General features: G+C 46.7%; 1 protein-coding gene across 1 annotated transcript in view; it reads right to left on the reverse strand.

Moving 5' to 3' along the window:
- Nucleotides 1-20,358, reverse strand: part of LOC149343879 (phospholipid-transporting ATPase ABCA3-like) — a 115,787-nt gene that overhangs the window by 37,366 nt on the left and 58,063 nt on the right. Inside the window, exons 12-15 of the mRNA XM_089547089.1 lie at nucleotides 16,246-16,459; nucleotides 10,842-11,094; nucleotides 10,159-10,211; nucleotides 6,469-6,803 (exon numbers count right to left, since the gene is read on the reverse strand). Coding sequence (XP_089403215.1) covers nucleotides 6,469-6,803; nucleotides 10,159-10,211; nucleotides 10,842-11,094; nucleotides 16,246-16,459 — 855 coding nt within the window. The remainder of the gene's footprint in view (nucleotides 1-6,468; nucleotides 6,804-10,158; nucleotides 10,212-10,841; nucleotides 11,095-16,245; nucleotides 16,460-20,358) is intronic.

The raw sequence follows: 20,358 nt of genomic DNA on the forward strand, positions 1-20,358 counted from the left end.
CTAGCGGGCTTATAATATATACTTCTAGCAATCATCTACGTTCTGAGTAGCGTTCACCGGCTATATGCCCTACGTCGGCAATGAGGGACGCCGAAATGGTGGGCTGCGTGTTAACTTCGACATCGCAAGGCTCCTTACCGTGCACTGTCTCTCACAGCTGAGACACATTTTTTCATTTCATCGTCAAAATGTCGCCACCGTATCAGCATTCGATCTATCAAACATTGATGTCGAACGCCTTAGCCAATGCTTCATTGCGCCAGCAGGCATATGTTGGCTGTAAACGCCCCCGCTACGACAGGAGCTCATTTTGAAATTAATGCTTGTCAACCTATTGGGTGCCCAAAATATGCATGAAGATTAAATACGCTCGCTTATGAACAATCCACCAAGAGAAAAAACGATAAAATTTCGAGGGTATCAAAACTAGTTGGACCACAGAGGCTGAGGTGTTCCGATCTGGCACAGCTGGCGCAGCTGTCATCCTTTCCATACGTATCCTTTCCGTCCTTTCCATATGTCGCACTCCCTCAGAGAATGGCAGCGCGATTCTTAAAACTGCAAAATTGAGGAAGTCTCCGGGGCGAGGGTATCAAAGGGAAACATTACAGGGTTAATGTGTATGAGGCGTTTCCGATAACGAGGGGTGTCGCATTTTTCCTCCCTCTCTGATCAGAAGACTACATTCATTTATTGCACACAGAACGAGGCCTGTCAGCCCCTGACATTTTCCCGATCGTTAAGTACTACTCAATAACACACTCGCGCATTTTTTTATTTTATTAATAATTTTACTTGCACAAATGCAGCGTTGGCCAAAGAGCGTCATAGCCCAAGCTATTTTCCATCTACTCAAGGTAATAGGCTACTTTTTTCAAGCATTTCACCTCACAGAAGCCGAGCCTGTGGCAAAGGAAAAGCTAGTTCCCACTGAAAAACGGTGGGCAAATTGCGTCAGCGTGGATCGTGCCCCGCAACTCCAGCAGAAACGGCGGATGTTCAAGCCACTGGGCCACCATTGCTGTCTGCTCAGGCATTTTCTTCAAGGACCTGCATTCACCTAAATCTTGAGAGGAAGGACCAATGTGCCGATGACAACGGCAAGGTCTTTTAGCAAGACGTCAGCAGTGCTCTAACTCGCTACTTCTAACTTTACGAACACGTAGTTTATCATCATCGCAACATAGCAGCAGCAAAAAGCCTGACTACGTCCACTAAAGGACAAATGCGTCTCCCATACCTCTGCAGTTAACCGTGTCGTGTGGCAGCTGCAGCCATGTTATCCGCACAATCTTCCTAATTTCATAGCCCATATGACTCTCTGCCGCTTCTTCCTACTCTTGGCTTAAGCCGGTCGTTACGTGCTTCGAAACAGACAAACATTATGGTAGTGGAAATCTTACTAAAACAACATAATTACACTCCGCACCATCGTCTAAACAATTAACTCATTTGAAGCACGTGCGTATCTGGCACGCGGTAGGGCGAGAAATGGAAGACATTCCAAGTTGTCCGAAAAGTTTTAGAAAGTGTGTATCGTCATGCGTACCCTCTGGGTATTGAAGTGAGAAAGCCGGAGTTCTTTTTCTGGGTTCCAGTTTACTTCCCACTTGCAGCATTATTTCGCCCGTAAAGGGGTGTGATCGGGTCTGTAGCTGAACTCCCACAGAAAATGTTAATCTGAAAATCATAAGCGCCATCCAGCAGAAAAAATGTTAGCCAATGGCTCTGCTAGTATCGCTTTGCATGAGAAGCTAAACAGAAAATTTCTGCGCATAATACTGGCACACATCAGCGTCATGTGAACAAATGCACCGCACAGCCCGGTGGACTAATGTTCAAACAAGGCAGCTAATGCAGCATGCGGTTATCCCGAATTGTCCGCTTTACAGTTGTGTTAATTTAAGAAACCTTGCACGTACATTATGATAGGTGCATTATCGTTGTCAGATGTGTAATGAAATTTTCGTGGAAGACCATGCGTCAAAGAGTAGAAAATATGGCATTTATTTACGCGCTTAGCTCTACGCGATCATCATTATCATCAGCCCGACTACGCCCACAGCCGGGTAAATGGCTCTCCAATGCCTCTCCAATTAACCATGTGCTGTGCCAGCTGCGGCCACCGTATCCCAATTTACGTGTGGTGAAATATTTTACTGGCACTGAATATCTATAGTACGAACTGAGCACTTGCTAACGAACCGTAATATCTTTTTGGTTTTAAGACCTTGTGCGCGCAAGAGCACTGCCGATGAAGTTGGCGTTCAGTGAGTGGCCACTGGTGGTCTCGGTAGGAACTAAGAACACAATTTTCATAAGACTGCCACGAGGTGCCGCTAGCTTCTCACTCAAACATTTAAGCATCGATCATGGAGCAAAAAAAAAAACATTCTCCAAGACCTGCACGCACAATGCGCTAACTTAAAGGATTCCAACTTGAAACGATTTTCTCGAACACTCCCTCGTAGGACACGGGCAATTTTTCTAGCTTCGATTCGGGAACGCCACATGTTTTTCTGCTTTTCCCTAAGTGTTTGTGACATGACGGTGAGAAACGAAAAAAAAGTTCAAATAAATGAAATCTAGGCGAGGGAAATTACAGCATTAGAAAGTAAAGAAAATGACAGAGGTCGAGCACACTTGAACAGAGGTCAAGGAATAAAAGCAAAATTTGCAATTGTCGTCGTTCACTCTACACTATCTTGCGTGCTTTCTTTTGTAAAAAACAAACACAATGAAGCACAGTAGCTGGGAAAGAGCCTCGCATAATTGGAATGTAGAGCGCTATTTCTGATAGGGCAGATTTATTAACATCATCATTTCATAAAATAAGTATGTTTATGGTTAATAGTTAATGCGTAATTTGGTGAAGTGGAGCTGAATAAATGATGCTACGATAGTAGTTAATGACAGTTTACCTCCCAAATTTACATCGTGGGGTGTTAGGCACTTTATACAAGAGGACTCGCCATTCTTGTTTCATCACTTGATTCCTTCCTTGTTGTTTCTTTGTTACTTTTATAGGGAGTGCGCTGAGTGGGATTCTGGGGAAGGTAATCTTTGTTGCAGGTTTCATGTGCGATATAATCCTAAAAAGTTCAGAGCGCAGCTCTTAGGCGCCCATTTCTGCGTTGTTACTTTTATAGGGAGTGCGCTGAGTGGGATTCTGGAGAAGGTAATCTTTGTTGCAGGTTTCATGTGCGATATAATCCTGAATAAGTTCAGAGCGCAGCTCTTAGGCGCCCATTTCTGCGTTTCGCGGCGTCGCCATCGCCGTCGCCGTCTTCGTTGTCCGTTGTAACCAGGAGCGGGTAAAAGCGGAACCTCCTCCCCTCTTCAGTAAGAACCAAAAAAAAAAAAACAGCGCCGCGCGGACGGCTCTCACCGGCGCGCGTCGTAAAACGGTGAATAAGGAACCCCTGGAGAGCGACTAGCCTTGTGTGTGGCTGTCCCTTCTCCCACCGCTCGCCGACGCGGCGCGCGGCGGGATTGCCGTCGATTGTTCTAGACTCTCCGAGTCGTTTCTATACGATCTTGACGGAGAGGGCGTAGTGGCGTAGCCTTGCGTGCGCTAATAGATGCTCTCCACCTCTTCACTCGCGCGAAGGCGGCGGCGCCACGACAGAAAGTTCCAGATGCTCCTAGAAGCCACTCCCGGCCTTAGACCAATCAGGACGCGCGCCCAGCCCAAGAAGGAGACTGCACAGCCGACACTGTGTGTATGTGCACGCCTGCCTTGGCGCGAAGAACAGACAGACGTGGAGCGAACCTATATAAGAAGGGCGTTGACAGCCCCAGTCTCCGTTTAAGCTTCAGTGAACAATTTGTGTTTTGTTTGTTTGCTTCTGTCTCTTGTGGTAGTGCACTTTAAGTGCAGTAATTCTTTCGTATTGTAATCCCTTTCAAGCGTAACTTTACTGCTAGTGGAGTGTTTCTTGAAGAAGGAATATGTCTGAAAAAAAAAGGCTGTCTGTAATTACGTACATGTCTTGCTCGAATTCTTTGCCTCAATCTATCGAAAAGCTGGAACAGCTGATGAGCTGCGCTCAAACTTCGGATTAGGAAATAACGTATCGTCGGCAATTTTTTTTGTCGTGATGAAAAAATGTAAGTGGTTAATTTGGATACGCTAAGGCATGTTAATTTAAAGGACCTATGCTTCGAATTAATGTCGAATACAGGTTTACTAGTGCCAGAAGCATTTGGTGTCTTCGCATCCACAAAAAAAGTACGGGCGGGCGAATACTGGACTTCATCGAATAGTGAACACAAATACGACTGTGCAGGATGAAAAATATTCGAATGTCTTGGATATGTAATGAAGTTTTCCAAGAGGTTTTCCAAGAAGTTTTCCGAGAAGTTTTCCGAGAGAGTTTCGGTGCCTTCCATCAGCGCCGCCAGTAGCGCTTTGATGTTTTTGGTCGAAGGCATAAAGTTGCCAATATCCAATTCGTATTCGATTGGCTTTTAGGTACGTTATTTGTGTTCAATTCAGCAGCACAGTTACGCTATTCGAATTCCATTTGGTTAGCAGGCCACTATTCGCTACCATTGAAAGGGAATACATGCTTTGTTGCTTTGACGAAAACAGCCTCGCGAGAACGTAAGTAACTACGATTTTCTTTCTGAGCAGGATGCGAATCATGGTGAGCTACAATTTCACGCTCTTCCTTCTGGACCACAGCGTTAGCATCTGAACGTAACCAGACACCCAGAAAACGTGGCTCCTAGATGCTGGAATGGATGATGCATAGGGACATAACAAGGCCCATATAGCGTGGCACAGAAAGTGACGTAGCAATCCGTATCCGGTGGGCAGAAATGGTTCGGGAGGGTTGGGATGGCGCCAGAGGTATTAGGAAAAGTTGCGCGGAGGACAACAAGGAGACAAGGGTCTCGAAAAGGCGGCGAAAATGCTGAAGAAGGTTGGGAAAGGTGCTGTAGGCATTTTGATATCGATAGGAGGTTGTAACGTTAGTTGGGAAATTCGAATAACAGCCGTTCATACAAACGATGCACACGTCTATAGAGAAAAACAAAAACAATCGGAAAACTCAGCATTCATTTTGAGTCACTTTTCAGCTGGCATGAAGGATTGCTACGAGTTGTGGTACAAAACACCCTAAATTACACACACATTTTACAAAAGTCATGTTAGTATTCGAATATAACCTTTCATGTGGACACAGAAGAAAACGGCGTAAAAACCTGTTGGCGTTGCAATCATGAACAGATTCATGAAAGTACAGGGCGAGGAACTTCCTTGATTTTCTTGCCTACCATGCAATACCTCCGAGCAGAACAGCCGTACAGGTGTACTGTGTACACCTGTACACTTATAGCGTACGCTCGTCTCTGAGAAATATATTTTTTAGGCAATCTTTGTCGACACAACATTTGCAAAATAAGGGTCATCTCTGCACTGAGGGAGAAAGCAAATTTTTTAAACAAAGGTGGCATATGAAGAGCGTACTGAGAGAAAAAAAATAAAGATAGGAATATTGCTATGGCTTCAGCATGTCACGACTGCACGTGAAACTGCCTTTTCAACGCAGCTTTACGAAAGAATTGGGTCTTTCTTTAGCGCCTTCCAGAAGCTGCTAGCATTCATCGAACTTAAAGCTTATTCAGAATGTTCTCGTCTACGTTTGCCATGGAAAAATAAGGTGGAACACATTTAATGAACGCTTTACAAAATATCAACATACGGGCGCTGATTAAAATAGCAGGTGCGCAGTGATATAACACGTTGGATATAGTACCAGTAGTATTGCATACTAGGAGGTGCCTACTACCACAGCAGTTATTTACGCAACACTCTTTGAGGTCCTAAAACTTTTCATACTCGCTTCCTAAAACGTAATTTCTTTTTGCAACTGAGTACTTCACCTTCTTTTTTTTTCAGACTACCATGGTTATAGTAGTACGCGCCGAAAGGAATTTAGGGGAACCGCAGTATTTAAATAGAGAGCAGTTTTCTTTTAGTCTTTCTTAGGATGGCGTTGCGCACACGAACAAACATACACAGGAAGAGCCTCTTCCTGTGTATGTTTGTTCGTGTGCGCAACGCCATCCCAAGAAAGCTATGCACCAACTCGCCCAGCAAGATGTTCTTCTACATTTCTTTTAGTCTCTATCCTCTTGCCCCTTTCGGCTTTAGCGGCGACTGAAAGGCCACACAATTCAGCCATGCTCTCGGGGACGGTACGGTCTGTTAGTCTTCCCAGCTCGGTGTAACATTTGCAGCAGCGGCGTTATTGTGCGCGCGAAATAAGCGCTTTGTAACTTGGCAGGGCTGAACGAAATTAGTCGCTGGTGAAAGCCAGTATTGAGGCATCGAGTTAATGATAAATACTATCGTAAACTAACTCAAGCTACAGCAAAGGATAACAGATGCGACCGCATAAAGAAATTTTTCGGCCAGCTTGTAAAGATTGGCAAAGTCAGAGGCGCGTCTGGGCTCACCTGCACAAAGGCGGCTCCCTCTGGGTACAGCTCCTTGGGGCTCACGCTGATGAGGTGGCTGTCCACGTCCCGGGCGACGAGGTCGAGGCGCGCCGTGAGCGGGTTGCGCCTCGTCAGCAGGTCCCTCTCGAGGCGGAACTGGGCGAAGAACACGGCAGCCGGCAGCAGCCAGCACAGCGGAGGCGTGGTCCGGGAACGGGCGAAGCACAGGCGCCGCTTGGCCAAAAGTGCGGCCAGGCGAGCCTTCGTGCTGGCCCCCTGTCGGCAGCTGCTCTCGCTGGATGCGGCTGCAGCACCGCCACGGAAGAGTGGCGCTGCTGCGGCGTAGAGGCCCTCTGCGGGGAAAAAAAAAAAAAAACGCGGATGAATGAATAGTGGAAAGGGCCTTGCGGGGAACCAGGTATACTAATCATGCCTATTTTGAACTCTAGAGTTACCCTATAAAAGATTTCATTACCTTATTTTGTGGATTTAAAATGGTTTGGTTTGGTTTATGGGGTTTAAAGTCCCAAAGCGACAAAGGCTATGAGAGACGCCGTAGTGGAGGGCTCCGGAAATTTCGACCACGCTAAGTTGTAAGGCGTCCGCCCTAAGACCAACACAAGACTGCTTGTTCAGATTTTTGGACAAGTCGACCTTCCATATGCAATAAAGAGCGTTTTTTTTTCTCATTTACATTGTTTTCATGTTTGGCGGCAACCTTTGCGTTCACCAGTGGCATCAGGCAGAGTTTCGAAGTAATGGCATGTGTCCTTATGAAATAGGACTGTAGTCATGCTCAATGGTTTTTATCAAAGTGTCTATTGCTTTAAGCGAAAAAAAAATAGGACGTTGAAAGCCATCACCACCAGTGATCGCTCACCAGTAGTGCCACTGCACTGCATGGCATGCATCCTAGCCAGTTTCTAACAGGCACATGTCAGCTCAGCCGTTTTCTGCTCTGGTTTTTAAGTGCAGTCCAAGAGCTGTAGAATTAAGTTACTTCCTTCCTGATAAAGCCCATAATGAAGTTCCATATCAGTATAGGCTCTGGCTCTTGCTCTGATAGTTTCAGTAACAGGATCGAATACAGCTGCCGTATTTACGGTTTTAATAGGAAATCTGGTAGTGTCTTTCGGCCTGTGAACTAGTGCTTGGAGTTTTTTTTTTTTTTTAGTGGTGCCACTTCTCATGATAAGTGCATTGTAGCAACTACTCCTTGGACAACAACTGTCTGCACGGTCTGTTGCGGCAGTAAAATATGCGCGTGGACCATTGTAAAAAATGAAAATTGGCCTATTTAGCCATGACTAACGGCGACGGCTCAATTGCATCAGCTTAGTAAAGATGCCGCAGTAATTACTAGAAGCAATGTTAGCGTCAAAGCTGTGTGAGCGGACCGCGAGGTACCTCTAAACCAGCCCTCTGATGCCTACAGCAAAGTTCTTGTCGTACACCCCCTAATTTGGCCATGGACAAACCGTAAAGTGCATGAGCCCTATATTGAAGGAACGCGCAAACACATGTGACCAAATAGCGCACCCAGACAACCTATGTATTGAATATCAGGAGGGAAAAGTTTAGACGTGTTGGTTCATCGGGACACATAAAGCATAGCTATGTAGGTACACTAGTTGCTGCGCTGTGCTTTCCGTGTATTGAACGTCGCAATCAAAGAAAAATCCCTTGGTGACGTCACCACCAGCCCAGGTAAAACACGAGCAAAAAGAACAAAGCATGAAAACCTCATCTGAGCAACACCATCATCCTAGATCACGCAAAAAGGAACTCGAGGGAGAGATTAGAGAAGCATTCAAGATCAGGACCACAGGAACCGCAAATTTAATCAGGACACCGTCAGCAGTCCTCGAAGATAGCGATATTGAATGATAGAGGTATTTGGCCAAACAATAGCTAGAACAGTCGCGTTGGTTCTTTTTAGATGCTTAATCATTTAACTGTGTCATGTATAACTCTTTCTGTCTGCGTATAAAAACTCCGCATTATATCCAATAAACTGAGTTGAAAGTCAGGGCGCTGTGTCTAGTCTCCTGTTCACTCTTCTTTGTGCAGGTGCGCTGCTTAGCCTTTTTATGAAATACCAGCTTTCCCACCAGCCTGCGTTGTATTTCACCGTGCTAAACTCGTTATCTCTTTTATATTTACCGAGCCGACTTTAGTATACCTGTTGATGAAGTTGTTGCATAGAGTACATTTTATTATGCCTCAGCAAGTGACTGCCGTAAATGCTTCAGTGTATGCAAGGTACCTTACCCCGAACATGAGATTAGGTTTGCATTCCTTGTTATATATTAGGCGAATAAGTGCAGTTATATATTTTGGGAACATGGCGAAGTGTGTCGCTACCGGTCGAGGGGCGAAAGGGAACAAGAGAAGGCAGAGAAGGGACCTAGCGGGCAATGACAAGGGCGTGAAAGCATGGACGCCTGAACGTGAGAGTGCGCACCAGACTAGGGTTCTGAGCAGCGCCCCAGCCTTGTGTACACTGCAATGGCTTTACGCGACAACAATTACCGGAGGTGAACTTGTTCATTTATTAAAATTTATTAACGCTTCACTAAAACTCTTCCGTGAATATCGCTTCACGGAATTATCATCTTTGTATCGAGCCACTTTGTGTATTTTTACTTGGAATAGATTAGCATGGAGTTCACCCCTGAATACGCGGCAAATTCCCTCATTTTTTTTTCTTCGACTTTGGAATATTCATTTATCACTGCATTTTGTTACTATGAAATTCACACATTTTTTTCCTTCAAGTAGAACATGTCCTACGCAGGTGATAAAGCGTTCAATATTGTTTCGACTATCGCGTATGCGTCCCTGAAAAATATTAAAAAATGTTTCTTTTTCGTATAGAATGAAGCCTTATAATCTGCTAAATAATTTCGGCTCGTAATTCATTCTCGGTATATAGTAAATTATTCTGCCTCTCCTTTCCTCAGAATTTTGAGAGTAGAAGAAAGAGAACTACCTTTTCACAATTTTTTTACTGAGACCTAGTTTTGCAATGGTTGGTTTATGGGGTTTAACGTCCCAAAGCGACTAAGGCTATGAGAGACGCCGTAGTGGAGGGCTCCGGAAATTTCGACCACCTGGGGTTCTTTAACGTGCACTGACATCGCACAGTACACGGGCCTCTAGAATTTCTCCTCCAAAGAAATTCAGCCGCCGCGGCCGGGATCGAACCCGCCGCGGCGGCTGAATTTCTTTGGAGGAGAAATTCGAGGCCCGTGTACTGTGCGATGTCAGGGCACGTTAAAGAACCCCAGGTGGTCGAAATTTCCGGAGCCCTCCACTACGGCGTCTCTCATAGCCTTAGTCGCTTTGGGACGTTAAACCCCATAAACCAACCATTGCAAAACTAGGTCTCAGTAAAAAAATTGTGAAAAGGTAGTTCTCTTTCTTCTACTCTCAAAATTCTGAGGAAAGGAGAGGCAGAATAATTTACTATATACCGAGAATGAATTACGAGCCGAAATTATTTAGCAGTTTTGCAATCGTCTGTAAATTCAAGGGGTGTGACATGACAGGAAAATTATTCCCCGAAAATTATTCTGGCAAATTACATTCTACTGTGCCACAAAGAGACACATATATCCCAGAATATACCAGGGAAGGTCCAAGGCAAATTCCTGTTCGTTTAGAATGCAATTGTAGAAAGCGCGCAAGTATAAGCGTTGGCCTTACCTGCGTTTGACGTCGGACCTTCCGAGTTTTCGGCGCATGCTCTTTCGTAAACACTGAAAAATACGAACAGTTCAGTGCTCGTATGATTTTTCCCATGTAGAAAATAATCGCAAGATTCCAGCCAACGCTTGCAGAAATTAACAGAGCCCATGTTTCTTTAAACAGAGTGTGAAACTCACTTGCAGGAAGGAACTTGGGCACTACCAGCTGAATTCATGAGCAAGAAGTGATCAATTCGAGATTATTTTTCCGAAAATTAAAACCAGATACGGTCCACGCTGTGGCGGAGAGTTGTAGAAAAATTGTAATTACATGGAATCTTTCAACGCTCAACAGTATAGAAATAGCCTGGCATTAACGTGTTTTACCTTAGTGGGCATGAGGTTGAAACGGTCGGGATCAAACCTACAACCTCGTGCTCTGCAACAGGATGCCGTAGCTCCTGGTCGAAGGTGTTCATTTATGTGTGCATAGAGCAGGGCGCCTTCATAGAAGGAGCTACTTTAAGACCACTTGCTGGTCGCAGTACTTACTGCAGACACGTCCACCTGCGACCGTGTCGCCGTCCTTTTCTTTTCGTCTACCTTTCTAGTTAAATCATGTTCCTTTATCTAAAGTCCTTATTAATATAAGTAAACACTGTCTGCTGCTTTCGTAAGCTTGCACTTGTTACCATATATTACCTGACGTAAACGTCTTCAAGTGTGGTGGTCTTCACGCCCACAGCTGCGACGCCCAGCTCCTTGCTCTGCTCTTCAAGAAGCCGCAACGCCTCGGCCATCTGCTGTGGACTGCAAGACCCCAGCTTCAGCGACACCTCGTGGAGTCTGTCGTCGCGAATAGCTGCTTCTGGAGCCAGCTGTCGTACCACGGACAGCACATGATCCGGCCGGAAGGAGTCATCACGCTTTACGATGTTAACTTGGCAGCCGCTGTCTGCGAGAGGAACAGCAACGCGTGTATGTCTGACAAGGTGCCTTAATAACAGGGCTGGCATGCTAAAATTGACTGCAGCTTCTTAACGACGACATCTTTGCAGTCGAATATCAGCAATCCAACCCGCCACGTTCTTTCACCGCTGTGTTGTGACACCGCTGAAGACATGCTGACCTTAAGCAGTAAATCGAGGCAATGTGCGCACACTGGTTCAGTAGGCTACCAAAACCAATAAACTTTAGCCTACTTCGTGAAACTATGCTCCTCCTCACTAAACCTGAAAGCGTTACGCTATCTGAAATAAGCGATTGTGCCGCCATAATCTCCAACAGGCTGCCTTCAATCCAAAGGGGCTCAATTTATAAAGCTTTTAACATAATAAATGCGGTGCCCCTCGGTCATGACTTAGCTTGCTAAGTAATCTATCAGAATGACGTGCGGTTACGGGTTACTGGCTGGCGCTGCGCACAGCACTCTAGATTTCGCATTATTTATTTTTTTTTGACAACTTCCCCATTAACATGCACTGAACAACAAAAGTATGCGAGATGAAAGTTGGAAAACTGTTCTTTTCTTTCAAACCTCTAGTTTTCATAGCATTCTTTCTTCGGCACCTTCAGACACTTGGCACTTTTGGGGCCCTTTTTGCTTTTTGCGCACGATAGCCATAGCTGCTTATGTGCGATAAAACCTAACACAAAACAATACACTTTCAGAGAGCACGCTCGGAGATCACACTATATCTATTTAGGAAATTATTTCGCACAGAATAAGGTAATAAAGCCGGAAGGATTAACAAAGCAAAAGTAAATTCATTTCGTTTCCAAAATTATACCCATACCGACAGATAAAGGAGCGACTTTAGCGGACAGCACGCCAGCAACCGAAATCACAGTGCATGCACATAATTCCTTTGAGTACAATTCACACAGAGGCTGTTCCCATGCGCAAATTCGGGATACTATCAATCAGGAGATAGAAAATTGGACAGAATATAACCAACCCCTATATAGAGCCTCCATTGATTTCTAGAAATAGAAACTACTTGACTCTATGAAACCCTCAGCAGTCATGCATGCATCACGGAGCCAGGGTGCAGAAAAGCCCTTCGCAAAAGCACGGGAAGACATCTATAACGGCTGCACAGCCAGCATAATTTTCGATTAAGAATAATAAAAATATAATCAGGGCAGGTGTTCGGTCGAGAGACACGATCTTTCCAATGTTTATTCACCGCCTGTAACGGGAGGCATTCAAAGGCCTGGGTTCGGAACAGCTCCCGATAAGACTTAATGGAGAATACTTAGGCATCAGCGACTCGCTGATTACATTTCCTCGTTAAGTCACTCAGGGTATGAATTATAATGCATGATCACTGACTCAGAGAAGAGAAACAAGTGGTGGGTCTAAACAATATTACGCGAAATCTAAATTATATGTTCAACATTCTCGGAAGGGTACATCACATTCCGATAGGTAGCGTCACTAGTGTGGCGGTGGAAGTGGTAAAGCAGGGCAGGTAGTGACAGGATATCACGGCCACGAGACTGAACTAACTAGAATAATGAGATTAGGGTGGAACTCATTTAGCAGTTCCTCTGAGATCATGAATGGCACACTACCAGTATCCCTCAGGAGAAAAGTACATAGCAGCTGAATCTGACCGGTAATCTCCTATGGGGCAGAAACGTGAAGGCTAACGAAAGGGGTTCAACTTAAATTGAGTACAGAGCAGCGAGCTATGGAAAGGAAAATTATAGGTTTTACGTTAAGGGACGGGAAGAGAGCATAGTGGGTAAGGAATTAAACACGTGTTTATGACATCCTAGTCGAAATTGTGAAGAAGGAAGAGGCTTGGACAGGCCATGTAATGCTAAGACAAGCTAACCGATGGTTTCATGATTCACAGCGGTGCAGCAGACAACAACTGAAGGAATAACTAAGACAGGCGCTGTGTAAGACTCCTTTCTGACCGGGCTTGCCGCACTGTTTGGGAATCACGAATCTATGCCAACTCGGCCATATTTCGTTAGAAACCGATGGGCGTTAAGCGAATTAGAACTGGATTCCAAAGAGAAGGCAAGCGTAGCATGGAGCGGCATAGGATTCGGTGAGCGGATAAGATTGAGACGTTTGCAGGAATAAGGTAGCCGTGACTAGCACAGGACAGAGTTTATTGGAGAGTATAGAAGAGGCCTTCGTCCTGAAGACGGAGTAGTCCGGCTCGTGGTTATTATGAAATTTATCAAACCGCGCACCCAACTCAAGCATTATACAGCGATTTTTTCATTCACGCATGAGGAAGCAAATGTGTGCCCGATGCCCAGGAACTGAGAGGAAATATCGACGAGGGTAATTTTCACGGCGCCGTAAGTTTTGCACACATGATGATGGGCTCCACAAATAAAAAAAAAATAACGCACGATTCAGCGTTGCAAAGACAAACGCGAATTAGGTGATCTAGAGCTTTGATTTTTACTTCGACTTCGGTTTCGGCTCGACACTCGGTTTTCAAGATCCAGCATGCTTCGGAAAAGGATCGGCGAAATCGGAATTAAGCTTCGCGTTAAGGGTAGGAATGGAAATGGTATATCAGGCATTGGTCAATCAATAATTTACATTCATAGATCGCTGGGAGTCCTCATACCGCTCCTGGCGCAGTGGCTAAGCAATGCGCCAGTGCCCTGGAAGGGCAAGTGCTGCTACCGGTGGGGCTTGTGAGACACATTTTGCTCTTCCCGAGCAATCTCTCGTGACCAATGATTAATTTAACTGCGACCGCACACGGCGGGCACTTTGCTCACAATCCGGCGGGCAGGTTGTAATCACGTCACAAGATCATGTGACCTACGTGGCCGACCTGCCACCTAGGGCATGCCACCTAGGTGGTAGTTCGGCCACCTAGAGAAGGTTACCTATAGGCCGGTGCGCGCAGAGAGGGACCTTACAGACAATGGCTGAACGGTTGAGTGTAAGCTCTAGTGCGATGGCACTACGAGCGGTCACGCTTTGGGTGAATTATAGAAAGCTGCGCTCTCAAGTTTCCAAAGAGGCAGAGATCATGCAGTAATGGTCGGTTTTGGGGTATGCGTTGGGCTGTTTGGGCTGCGTGATGGTTCAAACAATTTCCGTGTTGATTGCTATATTTTCCTCACAGCTCGCAGTAGATAAGTCTTGTCGGTCGAGCACGTCTTGCAGCGCGAAGTGAAATTATGGGAAATTGGATCTTCTCTCCCATGAGAAACAATATCAGGCGCTTCTTGTACCCTTGCCTCGCAATGGCATGTGTGTCATGCCACTGCTCTTGCTTGCGCAGTTCCGCTTTCTAATACTATATCGCATTCTTAATGAGACAGAATTCCTAGAGAGAATATAAAATCTGCTCACATATTTTATTTACAGAAGACCATCGGTTGCTAGTCGTCAATAGTCGCGCAGTAGTCTACACAAGTCGGCTCTGCCCAACTCCCCCTGACGACTTCTCACAAGTGCCGTGGTTGCCCGTATTTATACTAAACGGTATCAATACGTGTTCCATATAACACGCTAGTGTTAAGGGTGCCGCGTGCTTGGGGAAAGACGGCATCGCCGTTGATAGTGGGCAAAAATACTCGAACATATCCTCAGAGAAGCAACCTACCTGGGCCTCCACGGTCACGTGACCTTGTGATATCATCACAAACTCCCGATCAGATTGTCAGCAAACTGCACAGATTTGTTGATGGCAGTTAATGATTGGTCGCGAGAGGTTGCTCCGAAGGAGCAGCCTGCGTCTCGCAAAGACCCACTGGTGGCACCACCTACCATCACTGGGCAGTGGCGCATTGCTTAACTGCTGTACCTCTGTACCAGAAATGATAGGAGCACGCCCATCGACTTAGGAAAGTAAACCAGAGAATAAGCAGTAGAAATAAGCAATTTCGCATATGTATATAAGCATTAACCCTTTGAAGCTATCGCACCTTACACTTAAGTCGGTCCCCGCCGCGGTGCCTCAGTGGTTACGGCGCTCGGCTGCTGACCCGCAAGCCGCGGGTTCGATCCCGGCCGCGGCGGCTGAATTGCGATGAAGGCGAAATTCTAGAGGCCTGTGTGCTGTGCGATGTCTGTGCACGTTAAAGAACCCCGGGTGGTCGAAATTTCCGGAGCCCTTCACTACGGCATCCCTCATTGCCCGAGTTGCTTTGAGACCCCAATAAACCGATAAACCAAACCTTAAGTAGTAGATTAAGTACCCTCTACAGTTTTTTGTTGTCGTCTGTGAGGTGCAAGATGAATTGGTAAATTCAAACTAGGTATGACGCTGCATTAGAACGCTATCGTGTTCTCATTTGCACCTTTCTTTCTTACCCAGGCTTGGTTCGTCAGCTATATTTTGTTACAGGCATTTCACACACCTTCAGTGCAAAGCGGGAAAGAGTTGCACAAAAATTCAGGGGCACTTTGACTGTCTAAAGTGCGTAGAGGCGAAAGCGTTTCCCGCACCACTTTGCCTATGTGACACTGGTGACATCACCACTGGATGACGTCACACAAAATTGATGACGAAGTAATGAAGAATTACAAATTAATGACTAATTACTGATTAATTACTCAGCACTAATTGATTGCTAATTAATGGTGCTTAAGCTTCGCCTTTAGGGAAATAGCGCTGTAATTCGCAGTCATCTCGGTGGACACGCGAACCGCACCGTACACGAAGGGAGGAACGCCACCACCCGTTCGGCGCGATGCCTTGCCCTTTGAACGCAACGCTTTTTTAGGAAAGGAAATTCTCTGTCATCTGAGTGGACATCCGAACCGCACCGTACAGGAAGGGAGGAAGTGGCAGTAAAAGAAGAAAGAGGGGCCGTAATGAAGAAGCTGAAAATGGTACTTGAGGAAAGGAAATTACGCAGTAACTGTCTCACATATTTCGGTGGACACCAGTCAAAACGCGGACACATCTGTCGACACGGGCGCAGAAACGGCTGCCGACACGGACGGAGACATTGCTGCCGACACGGACGGAGACACGGCTGCCGACACGGACAGAGACACGGCTGCCGACACGGACGGAGACACGGCTGCCGACACGGACAGAGACACGGCTGCCGACACGGATTGCTAACGACAGCATGAGGCATTAAAGGCTTTCGCCTTAATACACACCGAAGAGCTTCTTGAGGAACGTCGGCGTGCCAGCGCACGCCACGCGGCCTCGGCACATGAGGACCACGCGGTCGGCGAGCACCTCGGCCTCGCGCATGTCGTGCGTCGAGACGAGCAGCGCCGACCGGCCTCTGCGCATTGCCAGGAGGACGTCCCACAATTCGCGCCGGCTGTCGGGGTCCAGCGACGATGAGGGCTCGTCCAGGATCACCACCTGCGCGGCAGCCATTACCCGGTCACTGCTGGAACCATCGCTGCCTGCTCATGCGCTGCCGGTCACGGCAACCGTGTTCAAGTGTGTGCGTTTTCACTTCGTTACCTTGCATGGACTTCTCCTGATATTCCTTTTATATTCCTTTCTGAACAGAAACTCAAGCTGAACTTTTGAAAAGAAGCAGTCTTGTGTGCTTGCTTGGTAGAAAAGGCTCCTTCGCTTAGTAAGTATACTGATATTGTCAGCTAACTCAATAACCCTCTTTATTCGAAAAGTGAAAAGCTCTGCTTACGGAGTGCTGTAAACTCCGCCAGTTTTTTTTTTTTGGATTGGATTGGATTGGAAAACGTTTATTGTCAGCACTGAGCCATAGTGGGCATTATACTGGGTGGCTTCGAGCCCATGGCTCTTGGCGACCTCGTGAGCCCACTCAGTGGCCCGGACTTGCGTCAACGGGTCTGAGCTGGCCAGTATAGCCTCCCACCGCTCTAGAGAAGGGACTGGTAGTAGGTCCGCCGGTGGCGGCGCCTTTTTGCAGCTCCATAAAATGTGGTCATATCCGGCTATCTCGCCGCATTGTTTGCAAGTAGCGTTGTATTGTGTTGGATACATGTGTGCTAGTCTTGACGGGCTAAAGAAGGCTCGCGTCTGGAGCCGACGCCACGTTACCTCCTGGCTTTTGTCGAGCTTTTTGTCTGGTGGCGGATAGATCCTCCTTTCCAGTTTAAACTGATTGGTGTATTCGTGAAATGATATGAATGCATCTCTCGTGAACTTTGGGGACTCAACCCGGCTCACTGCTCGGCTGACATAACCTCGAGCTATACTGTGAGCCAACTCGTTTCCCCTGTTCCCCGAGTGTGCCGGCCCCCATATTAGTTCCACCTCTCTCTGGTCCCAGTCTTTATGCCTTAATATTCGTTCTGCCTCCTGGGAGATCATACCCCGCGCAAAATTGTTGGTAGCCACCTTGGAGTCGCTAATTATGGTGACTGCTTTGGTGCTGGCCATTGCCATGGCGATAGCTGCCTCCTCCGCTGTCCCTGAGTTTTTTGTTTTGACCGAACCGGCCGTTAATGTTTCACCCGAGTCGTTCACGGCCACGACCACAAAGGAGTCGCCTCCTTCGTATTCCGCCGTGTCTACATAGGTTGTGTATTCCGAGCCTTCGAGCTTGGCTTCAAGGGCCTTTGCTCTGGCTCTCCTCCTGCCTTCGTGAAAAGCAGGGTGCATGTTTTTTGGAAGTGGTTTAATAGTGAGTGATTTTCTAACTTTGGTCTGTAATTTTGCCTGCGCATTTCTTTCCAGAATTCTATCATGTAATCCTAGGTTGCTCAGGATCTTTCTCCCCGAGGGTGAGGTTGCAAGCCTCCTTAATTGCGCAAATATATGTGCCTCGCATAGTTCCGTGGTGGTGCTGTAGATCCCCAGTTTAAGAAGTCTTTCCGTAGGAGTGCAGTGGGGCAGCCCCAATGCTGCTTTATATGCCTGCCTTATGATCCCATCTATTTTGTTCTGTTCCGCCAGCCCTAGCTTGAGGTAGGGAACGGCGTAAACTATTCTGCTTATCACGAAAGCCTGAACCATTCGGCAGAGATCTTTCTCTTTGACTCCCCGTCTTTTGTTAGCTATTCGCCTTATGAGCCTGGTTGTCATGTTAATTGTGGACTTAAGCCTGTTTATTGTCTCTGTGTTCTTTCTATTGTCCTGTATTATAAGTCCTAGGATCCTGATTTTGTCAACTCTGGCTACCGGAGTCTCATTTACCAGTACGTGAATGTCTCCTGCGTTGGTATCGCGTTTGCTAGCCCCCCGGATCACCAGAAGTTCGGATTTGCTTGGCGAGCATTTTAGTCCTGCCCATTCCGCGTAATCCTGGACAATATCGATCGCGTGTTGGAGATTTTGTTCTGTTTCCCCATCGTTTCCTGTATGCGTCCATATTGTTATGTCATCCGCATATATCGTATGGTTTATACCCTCGACAGTCTTCAATAGCGGCGGTAGGTTCTTCAACGCCAGGTTGAATAAGAAAGGAGAGAGCACTGAGCCCTGCGTAGTTCCCTTGTCTCCCAGCTTAATAGTTTCTGACTGGATGTCTCCTAGGTTTATTTCTTCGGTTCTGCCGGTTAGAAAGTCCCTTACGAAATCGTAGGTCCGCTTTCCAGGGGCAATCTCCGCCAGATTAGTTAGTATGACCTCGTGTTTGACGTTATCGAAGGCTTTATGTAGGTCTAGGCCCAGTATAGTTTTGGCGCCCCCTTTGTTGGGCGGGTCTATGATGTCTGCTTTGAGCTGGAGCATGACGTCCTGCGTCGAGAACTTGCTCCTGAAGCCTAGCATCGTTTCAGGAAATACCTCCCTTTCCTCTACGTATTCCTGGAGTCTGTTTAATATGACATGTTCCATCAGCTTCCCCAGGCAGGACGTTAGCGATATCGGCCTGAGGTTGCCCACTTCAAGTTTCTTCCCGGGTTTTGGAATAAAGATTACTTTGGCATGTTTCCATTGTGAAGGTAGACTACCTCGTTTCCATATCTCATTTAGGTAATCTGTGACTGCCGTGACCGAGACTATATCTAGGTTCCTTAGCATTTTGTTGGTTACCCATCTGCCCCCGCTGCCGACGTGGTTCTTAGTTGACTCATTGCTCTCCATACCTCCGCTATCGAGATGTCCTCATCTAGCTGTGTGTTCTCTGCTCCTTGGTAAGCTGGAGATGAACCCCCTTTGTCTGTGTTAAGGTACCTGCTCTTCAGTTCCTCTATTAGATCCGCGGCTGTTCCCTGGTATTTGTGAATCAATCGTTTAAGCTGCCCTTGTGCCGCCGACTTTGTTTGTCCTGGGTCTAGTAAGTGGCGAAGAAGATGCCACGTGTTCTTGCACCCTAGCTTTCCACTCATTTCATCGCAAATTTGTCCCCAGTGTTGACGCTGAAGCTCGTTTGTGTAGTCTTCTATCTGTTTTTCGAGTGTCGATATTCTCTTCTTTAGCCTTCTATTGTGTTTCTGTTTTTTCCACCTCTTCAAGAGGCTCTCGTGGGCTTCCCACATGTGGGCCAGCCTCGAGTCTGTGATGTCATGTTCGGTGGTTGGGGTCTGTCTAGTGTGACTTTTTACGTCTCTTTTGAGTGTCTCAACCCATTGATTTAGATCCGATATCTCCCTCGGAGCGGTTCTGTCCCGGACTTTTCGGAGGTTGTCCCAGTCTGCCAGCTTCGTTTCGCGCAGCTTCGCCTTCATCGGCCTGGTTTGTGTTTCAATCTCTATGATATAGTGATCGCTACCCAAGGTGTGTCCTGTGTTTGACCATCTTTCACCCTCGAGGTCTTTGCCTAGCGTCAAGTCTGGGGACGTGTCTACGCTGACGCTATTGCCTATCCTCGTGGGGTCTTGCGGGTTGTTTAGTAGAGTGAGCCTTAAGTTTTGGATTTCTGTCCATAGCTTGTTTCCCTTAGGGGAGGCCGTCCGATATCCCCATGCCGGATGTGGGGCGTTGAAGTCCCCCGTGATTACTAATTCTTTCTTATTAGATAGTCTAATGGCTTTGCGTAATAGGTCCGCCAGCCCTGTGCCCCGGTTTTTCGGTGAGTTGTATATATTCAGAATAAAGAGACTGCTGTCCCCTTTTCTGTTTGGGATTATTTCTAACATCACGTAGTCCTCGCTTGTGTTTTCGAGTGCGTGTTGTGTTGCCGTTAAATTTCTTTGCACTAGCGTGGCCGTGAAAGACTTGGGTTTGTGCTCTTTTTGCACTTCTAGCGGGGTGTACGCGGCGTAGCCATTTAATTTGACCATGCCGCTTGCCTCCTGCAGCGTGATTACGTCCGGTGTGATTATGTTTTTTTGAATGTATGCCTGCAGGTTCCATCTTTTGGACTGGAAGCCTCTGCAGTTCCA

This window comes from Amblyomma mixtum, chromosome 5 (genome assembly GCF_055824585.1).
Source record: "Amblyomma mixtum isolate Tamu chromosome 5, ASM5582458v1, whole genome shotgun sequence".
Classification (NCBI taxonomy): Eukaryota; Metazoa; Arthropoda; class Arachnida; order Ixodida; family Ixodidae; genus Amblyomma; species Amblyomma mixtum.